A 24,101-nucleotide genomic window follows, 5' to 3' on the forward strand; every position below is an offset into this window, starting at 1 on the left:
AAATCAATCTTCATAAGATATTTAAGTATATACTGTTATTTTAAGCATCTGAAAGATATATCTCCCATGATTACAAAATAAATATTTTAAGGAAGAGATTTGGTTTCATTATCATTGTCACCACATAAAAGGAACAATGAGAGGCACAAAGTAGTTGTGAAATAGTGTCTTTTAAATGAACACATGATTGCCTATACTTTTTTATCTCCATCTTCTAGTAAATTACAAACAGAAGAATTCAAAATTTATGGATAAAAATAAATGACTGAAGCAACTTGGATAATGTTTAAGGCAAAACAAAAATCTTATAGAAATATATTTTAGCGACACATATATAAATATAAATAGATCAAAAGTGAAAAAGATTATACAAAAGAATGTAACATTTAGCAGTTGAGAATTGAGCTTTCAAATATTCTTCACATTCTTACATTTAGAAATGAAGTAATTCTAAACAGCTGGTTATTTAGCTTATTTAGCTAATATCCATGAACACATGTGCAGATGTTTTCTTTGAAAAACAGAATGATACCTTAATCTTGATGAACACAACTTACTTCAAAATTCAGTAAATGAAGATTTAGTACAACCATGATAGTGTTTCCAGATAGTTGTATTAAAAATAAAAGTTTGTTTCTGGTTAAAATATTTGGCATTGCCTATCATTATGTCCTCTCAGTTGAGATCCAGGAGCTTCTTCAGTCTCACATTGATAAACTACTATTTTGGCACATCCGTACATAATGTGTTTATTTAGAGAAACCTTACTAATAACAAATTCCTTTTAATAACTAAATTCTCAGATATGGCTTCACTTATCAATGTTCCACAAATATTAGAACATTTTAAATTCAGTTAATATCTTAGATTACGAAACTTTGGTTTTCTTAAAACCAGCATTGGTTGCTTGATTGTAGGTTTGTCACCAAAAAGTGCCGCTTCACTCTCTGAGGTTGGAAATCTTTTCTGATATATCAAGGGATATTCTTTCTGAAACTTAAAGTGAGACAAGAAGTTATTTAACACATTCCTCTTGCTGATGTCAGTGTTCAACATTTTCCAAGAATTGATGAGTGCTTTTCTTAAAGATGGATCACAGAGGCAAGTCTCTTTTCATTTTCTCCTTCCCTCTTGCTTTTCACATTTGTGAACAGTATACTGGATGGTTTCTTAGATCCTATTAGAATGAACATTCTAGGATTCTCTTCTAATGCTAATTATCCCCCTAAATTCCAGAAAACCTATGAAGGTCACAGGGATCTGGTATAGTTTATATTTCTTTTTTATTTTCATTTTTGATGGTACTGGGGTTGCTGGAAACCCTTCTACCTCCGGGCTACACTCCCAGACACCTATTTTTTATGTTTTGTTTTTTTTTATTTGGAAACAGGGTCTCTTAAGCCAGAGAGGCTGGCTTCGAACCTGCGTGATCCTCCTGTCTCCACCTCCCAAGTGCGAGGTTTACAAGCGTGCGCCACCTCACCTGGCTAGTTTATATTTCTTGAGTGTTTTAGACATAACTATTTTTGCCAGAATCATGTGGCTATTGGGTTTTGTCTTAGAGCTAAAAATTCTAAATGGTAGTGATGAGTCACTCAGTTACATATTGGAATCCAGATTTTATCATTGTTTTCCTAGACCAATCCAAGTTATAATTATATACAAATTCAGAAACAAAGGAGAGTATCTATTACTATTTTATAATTCAGGACAGCTGGATGTGGTACTACATGCCTGTAATCTTAGTACTCAGGAGGTTGGGAAAGGAGGATTGCAAGTTTCAGGCTTGTGCACAGTAATTAGCGAGACTTTGCTTCAAAATAAAAATACAGAATAGGGGTGAGGGTGTAGTTAAAAGGTAGAATGCCCCTGGATTCAACCCCCTGTACCACATACACACAACAATTCAATATGAAGAGTAAAATCAGGTAGGTACCCATAACTTTTAGAAGCAGTTTAATGTACAAATATTATACCATAATAAGTAGCCTATATATTCAAATTTTAAAATATTAAAATAAGAAACTATATTCTGTCAGCATCCACTGACGGTATATTAGAAAATATTTATTTTTATGATTGAGAACTTGCTCATTCTTTTACCTGTTTTAGTTTTCTTCTTTTCTCCTTTAGAGGTAAACTCTTGTTTTTTATAATATTCTCTAAAAGTTCTGCAATTGCTGCTTGAGAGGTAGAAACTTTCTGTTCATCAAACTCCTGAGCACTAATCTGCTTACAATAAGAGTAGGTTGGCAAAGGAGCAAGTCCATCTTCAGGATTTTGAATCTGTAGTGAACAAAATGAGACAGTAAAAAATCTGTTAATTCTGTTCATGTTCTCACTTGGTAAATTTTTTTAATGATAGAATTTAGTACCTATTATTTTAACACTAATCAAAGATTTACTGCATTTAAAAAAGCCTATGTATTATGTAGTAGAGTAATAGGTAAGTAGGATCTAAATCCCAATGCCACAATCTATAATTTTATAATTCAGCTTAACTATCAATATTATGATAGTAACAAAGTGTTTATCTACTGATTTGAGGCTGAGAGGCATGGGCAGAGCCCATATATCTATGGATGAGAAATTATAGGGGATAATTATGAACCAGTACAATATTAGAATGAGAAAAAACATAAGCATGTGCTGGTCAGCCAGAGCTGGAGATAGTAGGCATCTCTCTCTCTCTTTTTGGCTGCTCAGTATTCTTTTTCACCTCTCTGTAGCAATTCCTTCCCATTCTACCCTCATCTTTTTAAAGAACAAATTCTGATGTATCTAGGTAAAGCCACTCAGAATATGACCCTCTCTCCATCCTACCTGCTCTCAATCACCTAAAGCATGCACATCTAACCTACAGTAAGCTGATCAAGAGTCCATACCAGAACTTTTCAAACTGGGGAGGACAGACAGCTCTTTTTCCTTGGATTTCAAACCTAAGTCTATGATGTGTGAACTTTAATCAGCCATATTCTCCATTATGTAAAAAAAAGCATTTGTTGAAAACAGGATTGAAATGAGAATAAGAGGTGAAAGCATGAAAACAGGGTCTGTCTATATTCCTGACTTTTAGAGGTTGTTAATTTAAGCTAATAAAGTCTCCCTTTCAGATGGGGATAGTTTAAGATGAATTTGCCACATGCAAATGACTCATGCAGAGACTTTTAAGACTCAGAATACCTACATATCCCTTTTTTAAGTAGTCAAGATGTTTGTCTACTGCGGTTTGTAAGTAAGAGGGTACTTGAAGAATTTCCTGATGATGGTCCATTAAGAAAGAAACTAATCTTGCAGCAAGAAGCTCATCAAGATCCACTTCTTCAGCACAGCACAACACACATCGAGAAAAAGTATGTATCATCTGGAGAGAAAGAAAGTTTAAAACTTAAGGTGTAATATAAGTTAAAATATCTGTAATTTCCAGGTAACATCACATGAAGAACTGAGATAGAGTAGTAAGTAGACTTTGCTTTAAAAATGAGGACAATAATTTATAACAGAAATAAGAATTCTATTATGCTTAAGTCCTTCTTAAAGTCCTTGTTAAATATTTTCTTAATATTATTCTGAAGGATTATATAGAGATTAGGTTTTCCTTTTATTTTGTTAAAATTTTTATCATTAAGCACCACAGGCTCTATTAACACCACATAGATATATTGTTTAAGATTAAACGATCATTAGAGAACGGGGCATAAAGAAGGTAACAACTGGAATAATGCTATGCGTGCAGTTTAAGCTAACAAAGCCATCTCAAAGCCATCTACAGGGAAGGGGAAGGAGGGAGCCAGAGGGAAATGCTTTGTGAGTTGTATGCATGTATTTTCATATCACTCTGTATCTCAGAGTGAAGAATTACAATACAGCAATTTTTTTTTTTTTTTGAAAAGGAACCTGAGACTGCTTGGCAACAAATGTTTCCCAACTTCGTGACTACAATGTTCTCCTATCAAAAAACTCATAAAATACAACTTTCATACTATCATATTCTGAAACACTTTTGACTTACTGCACCTGGATTTCCTTTTAGTTTTCTAATTTCATAGAATTATACTATACTTAAGCTTTCTCGCAGTTCCTACATGTCCTCTTTCTTTCCTACCAAATAGAATTGGTACAAGACAACATAATGTAGTCTGTCTGGGTGAATCACAATGAAGCAATACAGGATGTCTGAGGAGGAAAAGTTCTGTCAAGACTAATACCAGGATATGAAAGAATAACAAACGGGCACAAAGGATCAGTTTGCCAACATTTGCTGCCGGGAAAGGTTAGACTTCTAAGAGCCTTTCTTACTCAAAAATCACAGGGTTCAAGATCAAGATACCACTTGAGTGACCCTTTCAGATAGACAGTTTTTTTTCCTCTTATTCTTTCCATAAGAAATAAACTTACCAGGGATCTTGTACCCATTGCATCATCAAGTTTGGGCATATCAACATTTTGACTCATTCGAGAAATCATGCGCATTAAAAGTTGAAGCTTTCTACGATTTGGTGGGGGAAGTAACAAACAACATAACTGTAGAGCATTGATGGCAACTCTCTCCAGATGAGGTTGCAACAAATCTAGAAGGCAAAGTCACCCCACCCCCAAATAAATCATTAATATTAATTGCTTTTACACCACCAGCATATTGTCATATAAAGAGGCTAAGGTAATATCTTTGTATTTCTAATAAAATTATTCCTAGAAATTTACACATTCCTCAAAAGCATAGTATGATTCTCTTTATTTTCTGGATATTTCTAAGTATTAAACTCCTTCACTTATTTTAAATAAAGTGACTTACAATAAGTGAAATTGAAGGAAAAGGAAGTATGTGATTTAGGCAGGTAGAAAAAATTTTGGTTATATCATGACAAAAATCTTTCATAGTAATGCTTTTTGAAGGACAAAATAAGCAATTTCAGAGAAGTAAAGCCAGGTAAGCAAAACAGTTAGTAGACACAAACAATTAATATTGCATGCATTGAAAGCAACAACCTTACTTTGCGTGCCAGTCAACATAGAAGAAGCTGGAGGTAAAGGATTTTCTGAAAGCTCTATTGTACTTTTGCATAGTCTCTTATTGACTGTGGTACTAGACTCTCCAAGTTCACTTCTCATAGCTGTTTGCACACCTGTGCTGCCTTGTCCAAAATTTGGCTTCATGATAATTTCAGCCACCGGTGTATTGATATAACTACTCCGTTTTGTACTACTTCTTAAAAGCAAACTCTGAGATCTACAAAGCTGTTTTGGCTTACAGTTCTCATTATTTAACTCTTCTTGGTCTTCAACAGTCAAAGTAGAGGTTCTCTTAAAACCAACACAGAGTGGCTTCTGAACATTTTCTTCCAAATGAAGATTCAATAGAAATTCTTGTTTAGGCTTTGACTCTAAAAATTGTTTATTATTTTGTTCTTCTATGTTCAGAACAGATTGATGGAAGGCACTGGACATCTTTTTACTTGAATCCTCTGGCATGTCTATAATCCCTTCCAAAGAAAAACATCTTGGTCTGATGTTAGAGGACAGGACATGCATACTACTTAAGCCTATTAAGTTATGACAACTTCCTCCTATTATGTCATTAGCACTGGCTCTTCTATTTCTTAAATTAGCTAGCTGAATTTTCTTAGTACATCTGTCTTGAAGTCTTTGACCACTTATCTGTTGTTTCTCAGTAGAATCTGATTCTTCTTTGTTTTTGTCTTTGTGAAGTAGACTAAGAAGAAGACATTCAGTTGATTTGAAGGAATTCAGATTGCTTAAGTGAAGGATTTTTGAAGGCTGTGGATCATCTTGGATTTTATGTATCCCACTGGGTCTATCTGAAACTGTGATGTAGCCACAAACAACTACCAGAAAATGAAACAAAAATTAAGATGCAACTGTATGACAGTGGACAAAAATAAAACAAAAACAATAGTAAAGTTAAAAAATAAAGCATCACTATAGTATATATTGTTAGTATAGTACAAATAGCAGCTGCTTAATTTGGAAGCCACTTAAATAAGACACATGCAACATTCAGTTATAAACGTGCAAGACTGACTAGTTGTTTTTCCATTTGTGGTGATATAATTAACAGCCTAATTAAATAGAGTGAGCCAGAATAAATTTAAAAATACCTGCTCTCCTTTTATGAGTACTACAGACTTTAAAATTATAAGACAACTGTGAGATAATAGAACAATTACAGTCATCTCTTGGTATCCACTGGGGATTGATTCTAAGATTTCCCATGGATACTAGAATTCAAAAGTGAAAATATGCCAGGCGTGGTGGCGCACGCTTCTAATCCCTGCGCTTGGGAGGCTGAGACAGGAGGATCGCGCAGGTTCGAAGCCAGTCTCAGCTACTTAGTGAAGCTTTCAGCAACTTAGTGAGACCCTGTTTCAAAATAAAATATAAAATAGGGCTGGTAGTATAGCCCGGAGGGAGAAAGCCCCTGGATTCCACCCCCAGTACCCCCCCCAAAAAAAAGTGAAAAATATATAAAACAGAATGACAAGGAAAAAATAGTGTGTACATATATAGTACAACATATATAGTACAATTACATTTTTTAGAGGAGAATATTTAATCCTGGGGAAACAAAGACAGAGGCCCAGTGGTACCTAGATTTGTTATTGGTTCCTGGCACAGAGCTTCTAAAACCCTTTAAATTTCCTGAGTGATGAAAAGTTTTCATTATTCACAAGAAACCTATTCATGCTACAGTAACTCATGGCTGGCCATGCTTACTGTCAACTTTTAGTCCCACCTGCAAACTCCTGGGAAAGAAAGGGGCCTGGAGGTTGAGCTCAAGCACCATAGACTAGTGATTTAATAAATCACACTTAGGTTAAAAAAACTTCAATTAAAACTCTAAAACCAGAGGCAAAGGGAGCTACATGGATGTGTTGGGAGGGCAGCCTTTGCAGTGAGGGCGCAGAGGCTTTGTGATCTCCTTTAACTCCCGTATAACTTGTTATTTGCATTCTTCCTTTTGGTTGTTCTAAGTTCTACTCTTTATGACAAACTGCTGAAAATCCTAAGTAAAGCACTTTCCTGAATGCTTTGAGCTGTAGTGAACCTGAGTGAGGTTTGAGTGAACTCTAGAACTGGTAGTTGGCGGAGCATAAGAGCAAATATCCCAGGAATATCTCATTTGCAGCTTGCATCTGAAGTGAGAACAGAACTTAAACCTTCATCTATGGGGTCTGGGTTAAGTTTGAGTAGTTAAATGTCAGAACTGCATTGAATTGTGTGACACTCAATTGATGTGGCGACACAACCGGTGTTGGAACAACATACACGAATCATTAGAAAATGACATCAAAGCAACCAATCGCTGATTTTTAAAATGACTTATAGGCTCTGACTTAATATATTTATCTATGCTTCTACAGATTTTTTTTTTTATTATTATTAAAAGATAGAGTCACACTCTGCTGTCCAGGCATGCTTAGGTGCTCCTCTTGCCCAGCCTGAGTATCTGGTATGACAGGTGTACCATTACACCTGGCTACCCATGCTTTTAGATCTTTTAAATTTTAAAACACTTGAAAACTTTAATAAAATAAATTTAATTAATAAGAAAAATCCATCTATACATACCCAAAATGTTCACAAATAGCTCATAATATTCAAATGTAAGTAGAGGTTCAGGGAGATCTAGAAAATAATCTGCAATTGTTCTGAATACATCTCGTTCAAACCCAACATATGTTGAATTACTCATGTCATTACTTCTTGGCCCTAAGAAGTAGAAGGCAAAAGAAAGGGGCAAAATATATTTTAAATACAATTAAAAAACAAATTAAAATATAAAACTTGTACTTCATGAGAAATTTATGTTTGATAACAAATTTTACCACAATCCAAAAGTTTAGAGGGCTGTACACCCATCATTCCATCTCATTATCTCCTCACTAGAATTTATTGTAAGCAGTCAATTGTTGGCATTTGGTTCTATTTTACTATTATTTTAGAACCTGAAAAACTGTACATGCAGAATAAATTTTAATGTACTTCAGAAGCATTAGAGATGTTAATTTTAATGAGATTTTATTGATATCCATTTTGTAAGACAAAGAATATTTGGATAATGCAAATAATTTTTCTAAATGATCTTTTGTAAATTTATATATTTATTAATAAATTTTGCTTGACATGAAAGTATACCTTTAATGAACTTTAATATTCTTACAACTGTGATTTCTTAATCTTACCACTACTGTAACAATTATGATTACTCATTAATCTTTCCTCAGAAAATAGAGCTGATTATATTTTACACATAAGAAAACTGAGGCTTAGAGTAACTTATTTAAGATGAAAAAGTCCCTGGTAGCAAAACAATTATAGAACTTGCAGCGGTATGAAGTGAAAGCAAGACCCAAGAATTTGAGGTCCAATAACATTTAAAGTGAGATCCATGGATTACATACATCAAGATCTCCCAATGAACTTGTTAAAAATACAAACTCCTGTACACAGACCAGAGTCTATACAGGTGGAACAAGGAACTTACTGACCTAGAAATGTTTGTTTCTGTTTTACTAATTTAGTGGCTTCCAAACACTGACTTGGGAAATTTCATTATAAGAAGTATCATTATAAGAGGAGGCATGGTGAGAAAGGTGGGAGGGGGGAGGGAGAGAGTGATTCCATGTTGCAATGGCATATCCAAATCAGTCTTTGAGTCTACCTGGTGACTGTAATACATACTCGAATTTTAGAGTCACTATACTATTTGTCAAGTTAAAATTTCTTTCTAAATCCAAATAATCTCTTTCACTTCTTGTTTGATGGCTACATAATAGTAAGCATACAAATTGGAAAAAATAAAAATAACATACACACAGAGCTTAAAGGCTAGCAAGATTTTTTTTTTGGTACAGGGGATTGAACTCAGGACATTCTACCTTTGAGTTATACCTCCAGCCCTTTTATTTTGAAACAGATCTGATAAGCTGCTGAGGCTGGCCTCAAACCTGTGATCATCCTGTCTCAGCCTACTCAGTACTGAGATTACAGGCGTGTGTAACTGCTTAATATAAACCTTTTATAGAGAAAATAGGTATTTTTTTCTAAGGAGGATATGAGAAATATTCTTAGTATGTAGAATAAAATGCTTGATAATCATTTGAATGTATTCTAATTCACATGTTTATTGAAATGATGAACAAAGAATTTACAATGAGAAAATGTAGGTCTGAGCTCTAGCTCCCTTAAATGAACAAAAATTTTAGAGGGTCCTTCCTGTTTTTTTCCTCTGGGAAAAAAAAACACCTGCGATAGTATTACTGATGACTTATTTTTATATATTATCAGGATTACTCTGGGGGATTAAATATCAAGTAAAGTAACAATCATAATTTTGCCTTGGGGTAAAATACATAGTTATGTTAAAATCCAGTAAACTAGACATTAAGTATCATTTATGTATAACATGGATTAAGTGAGATAAGACAAACATTTAAAAATAGATGCTGGAGAAGTCTGCACTAGTACACTTATCTGAGTTGTAAATCATGAACCAAAAGAGAGAGGGCAGTTAGGTAGGAAAGATTAAAAGAAAATCAAAGATTTTAAAATTATGATCAGAATCTTTACCTTAATTTCATACATGTTTCTATAATTTGTTTACTTTGTCACTATTTATTCTATTATTTTGTCATGTTGACACCCAGTGGACAACAAAGGAATACTTATCCCAAACATTAAGAAACAACAAAAATCCCCAACAGAATTTTTGAAAACACTAATTTTATAAGAACTATAAACTACTTCTGTAACTAAAATTACTGAAATACATTTGAACTTTTTTTGAAACATGATCTGAGTTGCAAAGAGCTTGGCTAAATAGCTGAGGCTGTCCACTAATGTGATCCTCTGCTCTCAGCCTCCTGAATTACCACCACACCCAGCTACATTTTAACTTTTGATGATTTACAAGCAAATACCATATACATTTTTAAAATTTATTTTGAGAGTAACTAGGTTTGTGTACTTGAACCAGCATATTAAATGATAAAAATCAGTTATCACTGGTCACTGTGAAAAAGCTTGATCACTGAAATGATTTAAGATGATTTATAGATTAGCGACAGGTTTTTCTTTTCATAAACATAGATGTTCTATTAATATATCCTATGGAATAGTAGTATGTTATAAAGCATATGAATGTTAAAGCCATGCATAATGGCAAAAGGAAGAAGTGAGTTTCATGAAACGTCATCTCAGATTGAGTCTTCACTACATACTGTTTCACTTCTCAAGCTGCCAGTTCAGCCCTCTGGGGTTCACTGAGGCAATTACAATACTGTATATTTTACCTAAAAATCCTTTGAAATCCTCTAGCTTACATGTTTATTATTTATGTGAACTGAGCCATAAGTAATGAGCTTGAATTATAAAATCACCACTGCACAGAAAACATTTAAAGGCTCACTCACTATAACATGATCAATTTTAATAAACTTTCACCTAAATATCAAGAGAAATGATAAACTTTAATTTTATTAGGACTTTTATAAATTATTTTAAAACATTCCTTGGCTACTGCTAAAATACCATTAATATAAAACACATACATCTTTATATATAATTCAACTTACAATTTGCTAGGCACTTCATGGCAGATAATACCCAGTGGGGAAGGTCATCTAGGCACACACAAAAAAACTGTTTAGCAAATCAGGCAATTTTTATGATAGTATATTTTAAAACTTCATACTATGTATAATTATGTATAGATATATAAATGTGTCTGTATTTCCAAGATTAAAAATTATGTTTAAAAAGACATAGGGGGAGATTAATATTTTAATATTTAAAAAGTTATAGAGAGGCCGGGCGTGGTGGCACACGCTTGTAATCCCCGCGCTTGGGAGGCAGAGGCAGGAGGATTGTGCAAGTTTGAAGCCAGCCGTGCTGGCTTAAGAGACCCTGTTTCCAAATAAAAAAGTATAAAAAATAGGTCTGGGAGTGTAGCCCGGAGGTAGAATGGTTTCCAGTTTCCAGGAACCCCAGTACCACCGAAAAAAAAAAACGTTATAGAGAACTGGGTTTGACTTGGTCCACAATACATGAAACAATTTGCTATGCCTGATAACAAGCATTAATTTGAGAACATGTTCACATTTATAGCCTTAACATTCACTTTTATCTACATTACAATCTTCTTTTATACCTGTTTCAGTTCTGTTGATTGCTAGGCTACCCAAGTATTACTGACTTTAGTGAGACTTATAATTCAAATGTGCTATGTCTGAATATTGGGGTATTAGATAGTGAGGTTTGCTTACAATCTTTCAATTGCCACCATGTCTATATTGCACATCACTAAATATTTAGCACAATACCTGGCACACTGTAGGCCTCACATCAGTGTGGATAATCAACACTTTTTATTATGTTTACTTAACTTTTGGATATTTAAGAAAAAATACATTAATTTACCTAAGCAGCTAAATATAATTTCTTATAATAGCATAATATATACTTATTGAACTGTTACTACTGAAGTATGTGTACTGATAAAGCAATAGACCCTTTTTGCTCCCTTAATAAGAATATTCTACTTTCTAGGTTTGGGTCTTTTAGTATTCCCCTATAGCTACAAGCTTTGTAACTAAGTTTGGAAATATTCTAATTTTTTCATTAATACCAACCTGATTTGTCTTGTAGTATAACTATTCCATGTTTACTTGTATTGGCCATGTTATACATTATATATTGAGGAATTACTTGGTTTGGATTTATGAGTTCTTCTAAGGATGGCACACCTAAAATGGTTTGCAGGCTATAAAAAAGAAAGAATACATTTTTTTCTCAATAAAATAAGAGGAATAGAATGTAAATAATGAATATGGCTGACAAACAAAGCCATCAGAGTATTTTCTTTTTCTTAAGCAAACTTCCAAGGCTTATTTACCTCAAAATACTAAAAGGACTCCAATATAGATTATAAGCTATATTTATGACTTTAATGAAAACAGAAAGTAAATTATAACAAAAGCATGCTATTTCTACTGTACTAAAGCTTTAATAAAATCATTTATTAGAAAACATATATACAGGTTAAATTCTAAGTTTTGAGAATTAATCTGTATTTATTCATTTGCATATTTTGATTTTGAGGAAAATGTCAAATTAATAATAAAATGTTTCAGGAACTTGATTATAGTTTAGTTTTATCTTACTAGATCAGAACAATACATCTCCAAACTTCTTCAACATCTTCTTGGCTTATTTCTCTATTACCAGCTGAGTTTTCTTGATCCTCATTGATAATTTCATGATTTATTTTCTCTGTATTTTCCTGAAGAAAATAATAATTACGTTGGTTTAATTTGTTATGTTCAAGTTAAAGAAATATTGGACAGGCATCAATCCTAGTTCTTATAGTTTTATTTTTAGGTATTTGTAGTTTTGTTCACATTATAAAAGACTAGGGGCAAGAAAGATTAGTTAAGAAGTAATGCAGAAATCCTAATACTATAGTTTGACTCTTCAACATCCCTTAAAGGCCTATGTATTGAAGGCTTGGTCTTTTTTTTTTTTTGGTGGTACTGGGGGTGGAACCCAGCGGCTTTCTACCTCCAGGCTATACTCCCAGACCTATTTTATATTTTATTTGGAAACAGGGTCTCACTAAGTTGCTGAGAGCCTCACCAAGTAGCTGAGGCTGGCTTTGAGCCTGTGCGATCCTCCTGTCTCAGCCTCCCAAGCGTGGGAATTACAAGTGTGCGCCACCACACCCAGCAAAGGCTTGGTCTTTAAACTGTGCTGCTATTGGGAGGTGGTGGAAATTTGGGAGCTGGGAAAGAAGTTAAACAGGTGAAAAAAGTCATTGAGTGTGCCCTTAAAATTGGTAGTGGGACTATGATCCCTTCCTCTTTCTTTCACTTCTCCCAGTTGCTGTAAGGTGAGGTTTCCTCTTGTACACTGCCTCCTTACAGGGCCAAAATGCAAGAGAGCCAACTGTTCATAAACTAAAAGCTCTGAAATCATAAGACCTTTCATCTTTTTATGTTGATTCAGATAGTTTGTCAGTGATAAAAGGCTGATTAACATATCAGGGAGGAAAGAACAATAACCTAACAAAATATTCCTAAGTTAATTAAATCTCATGTTCAAATATGTCTCACTATCATTTTTATCAGTTTCTAGAATATAATATAAATTTCTGAATTGTCTTCAAATATTAGCAAATCATTTACTTTTAATGATCCTATTATTAAGCAAATGGTAATCATATATATATACCTGTGATTAATAAAAGGACATTTTACCTGAGAGAAATGTAATCCATGCTTCTTAGGTGTTCTACGAGATAGGTTTCGCAATTTAAAAATACTATCTTTGTCTTTGGAAAAGTTCTCTATGCTGTTTTTTCTCAATTCTGGATGCCTTCGTGGAAGAGTTTTAAGTGGAGAAGTTGCAGGAAATCTGATTTAAAAATAATATGCAATTAAAAAATGTGAAAAAGAAACTAACTTTATAGCCTATTTTAAAAATCACATGAAGAACCTGATTTACCTCTATTAGCAAGGAATAACGATCCTACACAAGTTACTTTTCCCATTATATATTTAAAATAGTTTAATATTTTCTTGCTTTATTATATTCTGTAAGGTTTTACTTTTATTTATAAATAACTCAAGAGTACTATTTGGTCTTTTCTCCTGGTGAAATATTGCTTTCTAAATGGCTTTAGAAAGCAACATTTTCTAATGATGAGTTATCAGTTTGTGTATATTGTTTTTCATTTGTCCTAATCTCCAGAACTTAGTTTCTTTCTCCCTATGATTCTAATACTTTTTTCCTCTTTCAATTTTTTTTTTTTGGTGGTACTGGGGGGTGGAACCCAAAGGCTTTCTACCTCTGGGCTATACTTCCAGACCTTTTTTTATATTTTATTTGGAAACAGGGTCTCACTAAGTTGCTGAGAGCCTAAGTAGCTGAGGCTGGCTTTGAACCTGTGCGATCCTCCTGTCTCAGCCTCCCAAGCGCGGGGATTACAAGCGTGCGCCACCATGGCTGCCTCCTCTTTTAATTATAATATAAAATATTTCAAAGATATAATACAAAAAATAATAAAAAGCAACAACTATGTATTTAACAATATACCAGTGCAATCACTGTCACTTTGCCAGACTACATTATCTTTTTGTAAGTAAAATAAATTCTTTGCTAATTTCTTTTTCTTCCTTTCCTGAGAAATCATAAATCAATAGTTTGTATATTTCATTCTTGTCCATGCTTTAATATTTCCAATAAATATGTATAAACGATATGTAGTCTGGTGATTTTTTAACTCACAATATAGCATACATTAAATTTATACACAACTTTTTAGTAACATTAAAAGTTTTTTCTTGCTGGGCCTACTGGCGCATGCATGTAATCCCAGGATTTGGGAGGCTAAGACAGGAGGATTGAAGCTTCATGGTCAGTCTCAGTTACTTAGTGAGTCCCTCCACAACTTAGTGAGACCCTGCTTCAAACTAAAGAATAAAAAATAGAGCTGGGGGTGTAGCTCGGAGGTAGAATGCCCCTAGGTTCAATCACCAGTACTGCAAAAAAGAAAAGAAAAAAAAAAGTTTTTTCTAATTTTTCTAATTCTGACTTCATACAAATTTTTTAAATTCTCAAAGAGTTTTATTATTCAAATTAAGTATCCAAACCATGCATAACTTATATCAAGTTTCAATCTTTATGTGAGTTTGCTTTCCTAGCACTTAAATTGTCTTAAGCATTATAATTTAAGCCCAGATAAGGGAAAGGCAAGTCTCTCCCTACCTTGTTTTTCAAAACTTACTTGGGCCTTTACCAAATAAATTTTAGAATTTTCTGATCAAATTCTACAAAAAGCTTTATTATAGTTTTGAATGAAAATGAAAATGCACTGAATTTATTTATCAATCTGGGAAGACGTGACATACACATATATGATATTAAGTCATGTTATTTATGAACAGCATATATTTCCTTGGTAACAATTTTATGATGTTCTCATATAAGGTCTTACATATTTTTAGTAAACTTTTTATCTAGCTACGTATAGTTTTGTTACCATTATAAAAGACTTGAAGCAATGCAACTAGTTAAGGAATCATGCAGAAATGCAGGTAAGAAATAATAACCCAACAAAAAGATAGAATTTGTATTAGATCAAAGAACTATTTAGGTAGTACAATAAACCAAGTTTAATAATTAAATCATACTTTAAAAATATTAAAGAATTGAGGCAATTATATGTAAAGATGACATTCATTTAGATATAGATCAGAAAGACAAATTTAGGTTAGGGAGTGATAGGTGATTTTTTTATATGCTTTATTTGAGGTGCCTGTCTAGTGGTAGTCAGTTGAAATAAATGAGTCTAAACCTCAGGAGAGAGCTGGGCGTGGTGGCGCACGCTTGTAATCCCCGCGCTTGGGAGGCTGAGACAGGAGGATCGCGCAGGTTCGAAGCCAGCCTCAGCTACTTGGTGAGGCTCTCAGCAACTTAGTGAGACCCTGTTTCCAAATAAAATATAAAATAGGTCTGGGAGTATAGCCTGGAGGTAGAAAGCCTCTGGGTTCCACCCCCAGTACCACCATAAATAAATAAATAAATAAATAAATAAATAAAGCTCAGGAGAGATATTTGGAGATTTGAAAGTCATAGGAAAAGTAGTTGAAGATACTGCATGAGATTGTCCAGGGAACAAGGTAAAGTATGGACAAGGTCTAAAACCTGCAAATGAGCAACAGTTAAAAAATGAGTAGCTAGCTGTAAAGGAGACCTCAAAGGTGATGGAGGAATAATTGAGAAAAGATTTGTAGACTGTGATACAAAATGGAGTATTTATATGCGTGTTACAAAAATTTACTCATATATGGTAAGTCTTTTTGGTACATAGGTACTATGGTGTTTCCTCTCTGAAACTTATGTTGAAAGGTGGTAGGAACTTTGAGAGGTGATTAGGCCCTCAGTGGGATCAATACTTCCTTCAAAGGGGTTCTGGTTCTGGCAGGACTGAATCACTTAATGCCAAAACGTGGGCAAGCTTCATGCTTTGCCTTTTGCATGAACCTGCTTGCCTTTCTACTTTTCTGCCATGCTGTGATGTTGCATGAGACCCTCACCAGATGTGGCCACCCATTATTGGTTTTTCCAGAGTCCAGAACCTTAAGTCATAATAAATTTTCCTTTACAAATTACCCAGTCTTGGGTATTCTGATACAAAAACGAGCTAACATATTAGGAAAAAATTGATTGCTAAGACATTCAGTTTGAAAAGTACTAAAGTAGTGAAAAAAAAAATCATGGGCACTCTAGAATCCAAAGACTTAGTTTAATGTATATGTAACAAAGAACCTTATACACACACACACACACACACACACACACACACACGCGGGAGAAAAACAATTACACTAGCCTAAGGGAGTAAGAAAGTCTCCATAAAAGAAGCTACAAAGGAGTGGATATTAGAAAAAATGTATTATTTTATTAGTCTGAGAAAAATGTTTACAATTCTTCAAGGTGGGAGGGCATTTCAGAAAGAACAAGATTTGTTGAAGCATGGTCTCAGCATTCTCATTTGAAAAAACAGCTTAATATAAAACCTGCTCAATTATTCTAAGAGTTAAATAAGAAAACATGTATATCATAAAGCAGTTTCTAGTATGTGGTAACTGCATAATAAGTATTCCCCTTAACCTGTAGTTTATTTCTTGTTATTTGTTATATAAAGTTTGACATTATCACAAGGTCAGGAGTGATATATATCCTTGAAATATTATAACGCTTTCATAAGGTACAGAAATGATAACATTTCAGTTTCCCTTCCAATTTCCTATTTTATTATATATGTTAACATTTAAAAGTTTGAAGATTGTAACAATTAGCTGTCACTTGACAATTTTCCTAAATGGTTTTAATTGAATTAAGAGCAATAACCCCTTTCTACAAAAAATATTACTTCTCCTGAAGAAGCTGCTGTTGTAGTAAAAGCATAAAAGTGGAGATAAAACTTTACAGTAATTTTCTTTCGCAGTTACGTATCTGTTCAGTACCTGAATAGCTGACTGTTGTCATCAAGGTTTTCTGATCCCCATCTGCCTTTGATATCTTCAATTACATGATTCTTCAGAAATTTTCTCAATAGTTGAATAGTCTGTTGTCTAGTAACTTCAGGACCAAAATTGCTATTATTTCTCAATAGGTCATAAAGCCAATCCACTGCTTCTCCTGCTGTGAAACAATTGCCATACTTTTTAAAATGTTGCCGGTGTTTTCTTAGAGGCATCCCTGCTCGAAAAGAGGTAGTGACTTCATTCCACTGCAAAAATAAGAAAAATACCATTTTGAAAAGCTTTGTCTTGGTGCATTGTAGTCAAATATCTTAATGGAGTAAAAGATGGTAGAGGCATACATGCAATGCACCAATTAAAAAAAATTAAAAACTTCATTTCTACTGATTTGAAATATATCAGGAAAAATTATTTCACACCTGATTACATCATAAAAATGCTTGAATCATCATGTTATATAAAATTTTTATTTCAGTAATTTCTTTTTACTAATTATAGTGCTATAGTAGAATTTGCATGTAGTAGATTTTTATTAAAAGCACTCATTGGCAGGTCAGCTTATTTAGGAGATCCAGGAATAAGAACTGCAATGTATTTTTCTTAGTCCAGAAAGAGATAGTATTTACAAAATTAGAAACCAAGACATCTAATCTGGAACCCATTTATGTGACTATTAGCTAGGTTATTACTTATCTAAACTATGTGTTCCAGGCATCACAGTTCAGAACTTAAGTTCTGAAAACACACTGTTTTCTTCCCACACCTCCCATTCCTTGTTTATGTATCCAAGAAGCTTACATTGAGCTGCCCACTATTTACTGGCCTGGGTACACAGTAGTAAAAATGACAGAAGGGGGGTCTCTATATTGAAGATCACAAAATAACTTTTCTGAAATGCTGTATGGTGTGTTCATTTTATGAGTGCGCTCTGGAGTCAGACTACTAGGGTTTGTTTTCTAGCTGTAGCTCTAATTATTGTTTATGAACTTTTGGGCCTTCCTTTACTTCTCTGTGCCTATCTCCTTATCCATAAAATGGGGACACAGTACCTACTTAGTGGGCACACTGAAATAATTACATGATTCAATCCATGTAAAGTAGTAGTAAGCACTAGGTAAATGTTCAAGTTTTCCACTTTCTACAGTAATACTTCTACTTTCAGCTAATCTAATCATTTTAATAATGTGATAGGATTACCTGATTAAGGTTTTCCAGCCCTAAATTCTATATTTTATGTTGATAAATATATATAACCAATTATTAACCTGTCAGAATTCATGTCAAGGTTACCATACCAAAAGATACATTCTTCTATCTCTTCTATTTACTATTTATGTGATTTTAGGAGAGTCCCTTAACTTCTGTGAAACTAAGTTTCCACACTGGTAAAACAGGACTACTAATCCATGCCACAGTTGCAGGACATTCCCGAAGGGATGATTTGCTTGTTATTCTAAAGATCACAACACATCTTCAGATACAATAAGTCCCTCAAGGTGGGCATGTATTATAAGCCAATTTTCCAAAGTGGAAGCCGAGAGGTTTACAGAGCTTATGTGAATTTCATCATGTCACATACCCAATAGCACAGTATGAAGATTCCACGGGACCGAAAATACAAACGTATGAAACACTGTGCAGAACTACACACAGAGCCACATCCTGCATATCTCCAGGCTCAATAAAAGAACCTCCTATTAGGGCTTGGCCCCAGGCTCACCTAGCAGGCTGTGGACATCATCGTCAGTTCTCTGTCTCAGGGGGCAGCAAATCAGGCGTGGGAAGCCCTTAAAAGCGTATATTGTGTATGCTCCAGGGCACCGACACCACCAGGCTGAGTAGTCCAACCAGGCGGCGGTACGATGCGGCCTTCGGGACGCTTCCCTTCGGCCCTAAGGGCCCCGAGAGCCGGAGACAGAGGCCGGGGCCCTGGAATTGGCGGAGAGGCCAGCCTGGCAAGGGTCTGGCCAAGTGCCCTCGCCCTCCTTTCCATCGAGCCCAGGTGACCTGGGTCCCATCCCTCGGCCCGGGGTAAAGGCACGGTCTGTCCTAAAAGTGGTGGCGGCCGCCAGCCCGCCTGCCCGCCGCTCCGCGTCGTCTTGTCTTACCAGCTTGGTGGCCCGATAAGGCCCCGGAGGCACACCCGGACCCTCCATAGTAATGTCAGCGCGGGCTGGGACCCATAGCAGGCAGTAAGGACACCCGGTCGCCCGGCGCCGGCGTTGAGTCTGGGAAAAACTGCAGGCCCCGCGGCCGATTTGAATACCTCGGAGGGCTGCGCTGATTGGCCGCGCTGCAAGATCACGTGACACAGCGCGGTGGGCGGGGCTTGGCGGAAGGAGCGGGCGCCTACGGGCTCAGGTGGGCGGGAACCATAAGTGGGGCTCTGCTCCGGCTCTGGCCCCGCCTGGCTCCAGTGGTGGCCCCAGGGGTCGACAGCAGAGTGGCGCTATAATCCCAGATGGCATTGCTTGATCCAGCATCTGGAGTAAATATGAAAAGAAAATGTCTTTTTTTTTTTCTGGCCCTGCAGAATTTTCAATAGTATAAACACATAAAGCGAAGCCTCCTTGAGCTTAGCTTTCTCCTGCCATTGGCCCTAAAAGGGTCCAAGGATGTGGGATGTGTGTTACAATATTTTCGCATGTCCTAGCAAGGACCATGATTTTATTTTATTTTTTGATGCATAAATGTAGGTGTATGTGAAATGAAGCATAAGCGGATTTTCATAAGTAATACAACGCAGGGCTTGGAAAAACTGCAAAACTTGCTAAATCGCTTTCTTCAAGGAAATCTACCGTCCTATCTCAGTAAGACTCCTGGTTACGTTTAAATCATGATTATAAATTTAAACCATGACTGGTATCTTTAAAAATCAATCCGTTAAAAAGGTCATTTGCCAAATGATTAAAAGCTAAGGCTCATTTCTAGCTCTGAAGATACTTGCTTAAAAAGTCTCAGGTGAGCTGGGCGTGGTGGCGCACGCTTGTAATCCCAGTCCTTGGGAGGCTGAGACAGGATGATTGCAGGTGCTGCGACTTAGTGAGACTGTTTCCAAATAAGAAAATCAGGTTGGGGGTTTAGTTCAGAGGTAAATGCCTCTGGGTTCAATCCCCGGTGCCCCCCTACCCCAGTCTCAGGTACCCTTGGCAGAGGTCAGAGTTCATGATTTTAATAAACTGTCACCAGTCTACTGGATGCTAGGACTCTCAGTACAGCACATTGAGAAGTTGACTGAGTGATTTGAAGTCCAGGAATAATTAATTTGAAAATTAAATAGCATTTGAGAGGACAAGACTTAGTAAAAAGAAGAGATAAGGGAAAATGTTCTAGGGGTGTGCAGGAGATAGGTAGAGCTATAGATGTGTTTTCTAAAAATCACTTGGTGAATGTGATGGGTTCACTTATATTTATGTTAAAAAAATAGAATGATGTAACAAAATACTGTTACAAAATACTGCAAGATCCTCCCTCTCTTCCTCCCTCCTTTCTGCCCTCCTTCTTTTTCTATTCTCCCTTTCTATATTTTTTGTGGTACTGGGGATTTAACCCAGAGGCATTCTCCCCCTAAATCACATACCCCTTCCCTAGTGCTGTTTTATTTTTACTTTGAAACAGGGTCTCAATTGGTTGGTGAAAGTCTCATTACTTGCTGAGGTAGTCCTTGAAACTGCACTCCTCCTCTCTTAGCCTCCCAATTACTGGTATTACATCAGGCATGCACCATCACACCTGACTTTTATCTGGTTTTATAACACTTGTCCTAGCATTTTCTCTTTTCGTTTGCAGCCCTTCTCTTTTTAGAATGAAGTGCAGACGAGAATGTGGGAACCAGAATTTAGTTCTCATTTTGTTCTATTCCCTAAGTTGAAAATCATCTCACGTATATTGTTTATAGTCACAACATCATATTGCCTAGGTTTCTAAGGTGTGCCTTAGCAGAGATAAAATTAACTAAAATTTACAAAGTATCTTCTAAAGGCTTTGGAAAACAAAAGTAAACCCAAACTTTTCATAAAAAAAAATCTTTGGGGAAGTCCTAAAAAGGCATGCAAAAAGATACATTCCAGAAAGTCTGGTGAGGCTTTTTTTTTTAGGTGCTTCCACTGTGTTTGTGGATTTGCTCTGCAGCATCCCTTTCACACTGGCAGGTTCTTTAGATAAGAAAATATCTGAGTCAGGTTTTGGTCAAATATGAGTGTGTTACTTTTTAAGGTAACTGCATATCTTTATTTTTAGCAATTTTTTTTACTGAGTATATAGTTTCTATCTTGGCAGTTTTTCTCTCAGTACCAATTTTTGGGAGCCACTTACACATCCTTTTCTTCATTCCCTACATCAGGATTTCTCAGAGTGGATTTTTTTTTTTTGTGTGTGTGGTACTGGGGTTCCTGGAAGCCCTTCTACCTCCGGGCTACACTCCCAGACCTATTTTTACATTTTTATTTGGAAACAGGGTCTCCTAAGCCAGCTCTCGAGGCTGGCTTCGAACCTGCGCGATCCTCCTGTCACTGCTTCCCAAGCGCGGGGATTACAAGCGTGCGCCACCACGCCCGGCTGGAAGACTTTAAAACGCTGATTCTTTGAATTCCTCCGAACAGTGTGTGTGTGTGTGTGTGTGTGTGTGTGTGTGTGTGTGTGTGTGAGAGAGAGAGAGAGAGAGAGAGAGATAGAGAGAGAGAGAGAGAGAGAGAAGGGGGGAGGGAGAGAGAGAGAGAGAGAGAGAGAGAGAGAGAGAGAGAGAGAGAGAGAGAATAAGAATATGAATGAGAGAGAAAGCATGGAAGCATGGTGAATGGGGATAGGCTACATTCTTAGTGTTGGTAGAGTGGTAGAGCCTGGATCTATCATGGAGCTACTGTAACACCCCCAGACTGCCTAGCTATGGATTTATATGAAGAATATAAGCCTTGTTAATTTGCTCTTATAACTGAACCTAATAATGATACTAATACTAAATGAATACCACAAAATGAAATGAAATCAAATGAATATTTCATTTCTTAAACATGGTGAGCTGTAACATTTTCCCACCTAGACAGAAATTATTCTAGTGGGCTTTCTCTACTCTTTGCGTAGTGTTTTATTGATCCCCACTAGAGTATAAATTCTGTGGCAGAGACTTTAGTGTGCTGACCGTTGTATCTCCAGCCCTTGAACAACATGTAGTAGGAACTTAATAAATATTTCGTGATTAGATGACTTTTTCTTATCATTAGAAAACAAAGTTTATGGGTAATACATGCCATTTATCTTTTGTTCCTAGGAAACTTTTAATGTAATCTTTATGCACGTTTGTAAAGTGTAATTCTACTATGTCTAGTTATGAGTCTAATTTTAAGAATCTTGTCAAATATTGGTCTGATAAAATTTCCTCTTTTCTCTTTTGAGTTGTCCCAACCTGTTTTCCTTCTTTTTTCTGAAACTGGTATTGGTTGTTTGATCTACTAGATTTATCTTATTTTTCTGATGTCCTTTCTACTGTAATTTTCCTTTTATTATTTCCCCCCCTGGTTCTGAGAGTATTCTTTCAGCTGAGATTCTAATTCACTGATTCAATTTCCTTTTGCACACAATCTCTCATTTATCTCTGATAAAGATTTTCTGTTCTGTGATTATTATTTATTTCTGGATAGTCTACTCTTGACTGAGGCCTAAGAATCTGAATTATGAATTAGAGTTTAATTACTTTTTCCTTATTTTTTATAGAAATTGTTGTAAAATGCTCAAAGATGATCCTCTTCTTTCAACTGTTGATTAATTCATTATATGCATTAATTTTTAAAAATATATGTATTCTTATATTGTTTTAAAATATTTAACAGCACTGAGATAAGTTCAGTAAAAATTATGTAAGTGCAGGTAAATATTTTCTAAATAACTACAGTTTACTTTTCAACCAGTTATTTTCCAGATCCTGCAACTTCAAGTATTAAGAAAACTTCTGTAGTGTTTAGGATTAGATGTTCAGTTGACATGTATTATTTTTCTCAGTAATGAACCCTTATTTCATTTGGGAAGACCATACTTCCTCATCTGGAGAAGATATTGCTCCAACCCTATCTACCACATACCCTAGACAGAAGAGTCTTCTGTCTTTCTTGCTCCCAGGAATTACCTAGGAATGATGAGCCCTCAGTCCTACCAAGTAACGGTATTCTGTGCCCTTGAGTCAATGGGATGGTCATGTGATCCAGACTGAGCCATTATAGCTCTTTGAGACTTTTTTCAAAGGTGGTCAAAAAGGGGACAGATATTTATTTCTGGTGATTAAACTTAGGTGATATGACCCAGGAGCCAGTGAGGCTATAGTTACAGCCACATGGAGACCCCATTCAGGTACAATGTGCTCATGCCCAAAGAAAAGCAGAAATGAGATGGACAGTTTGCCAGTTTTAATCTGTCTGAGGACTGATGGCATTCCTAGAATTTGATTACAATTCAGCCAATAATTGTGTGTGTGTGTGTGTGTGTGTGTGTGTGTGTGTGTCTGGGGATCCCTGGGCTACATCCCTAGCCCTATTTTATTTCTTATTTGGAAACAATATCTCACTAAGTTGCAGAGGGCCTCCCTAAATTGTTGAGGCTGGCTTTGAGCCTGCAAACTTCCTGTCTCAGCCTCCCAAGTACTGGGATTACAAGTGTGTGTCACCATGCCTGGCTCCGAGAATTTTTTTTAATCAAGTTATTTTGTGCAGGTTTTTTTTGTCATATACCATCTGAAAATCTCCAGTAAAATACATTTAAAAAGTTCTAATGATAATAACATTTTTCTGTGGGGATGCCATTTCACTTTGGTAAGATTCTCTATTATTCCAGCTATTAGGGTGCACTACAGAGATAAGAGAAGCTCTATAACTACAAAATGGGGAAACTTCTCAGGATTGTTCTCAGTCAAGTGCTGCCTGAGGCACTTGTCAGATGTTTGATCACTCAAATCTTTCTAGGACTGTTTGTGGGGAGTTTTACCTCTAGAGACCTTTAATATCCTCAATCTAGAAATACCAGCTAAGCCATATTTGGATTGCCAACCTA

At 35.6% G+C, this 24,101-nt stretch overlaps 1 protein-coding gene across 3 annotated transcripts; it reads right to left on the reverse strand.

Annotated features, from left to right (window-relative positions):
- Positions 1 to 855: 855 nt before the first annotated feature.
- Positions 856 to 19,222, reverse strand: DEPDC1 (DEP domain containing 1; the record flags this gene model as incomplete). Of its 3 annotated transcripts, none has more annotated exons than XM_080691138.1 (12): positions 856 to 990; positions 2,104 to 2,286; positions 3,188 to 3,364; positions 4,399 to 4,571; positions 4,995 to 5,846; positions 7,591 to 7,731; positions 10,596 to 10,643; positions 11,652 to 11,782; positions 12,183 to 12,301; positions 13,275 to 13,431; positions 17,049 to 17,314; positions 19,175 to 19,222. In XM_080691138.1, the coding sequence occupies 12 exons, from the start codon at positions 19,220 to 19,222 to the stop codon at positions 856 to 858; spliced, it is 2,430 nt and encodes an 809-aa protein (XP_080547264.1). The 3 variants fall into 3 exon arrangements, with proteins under 3 accessions (XP_080547264.1, XP_080547263.1, XP_080547265.1); XM_080691137.1 differs by having other exon boundaries at positions 856 to 996; XM_080691139.1 differs by lacking the exon at positions 4,995 to 5,846 and having other exon boundaries at positions 856 to 996.
- Positions 19,223 to 24,101: the final 4,879 nt, after the last annotated feature.

The sequence above is a fragment of the Muscardinus avellanarius genome, assembly GCF_963383645.1.
Source record: "Muscardinus avellanarius genome assembly, chromosome: 3".
NCBI lineage: Eukaryota > Metazoa > Chordata > Mammalia > Rodentia > Gliridae > Muscardinus > Muscardinus avellanarius.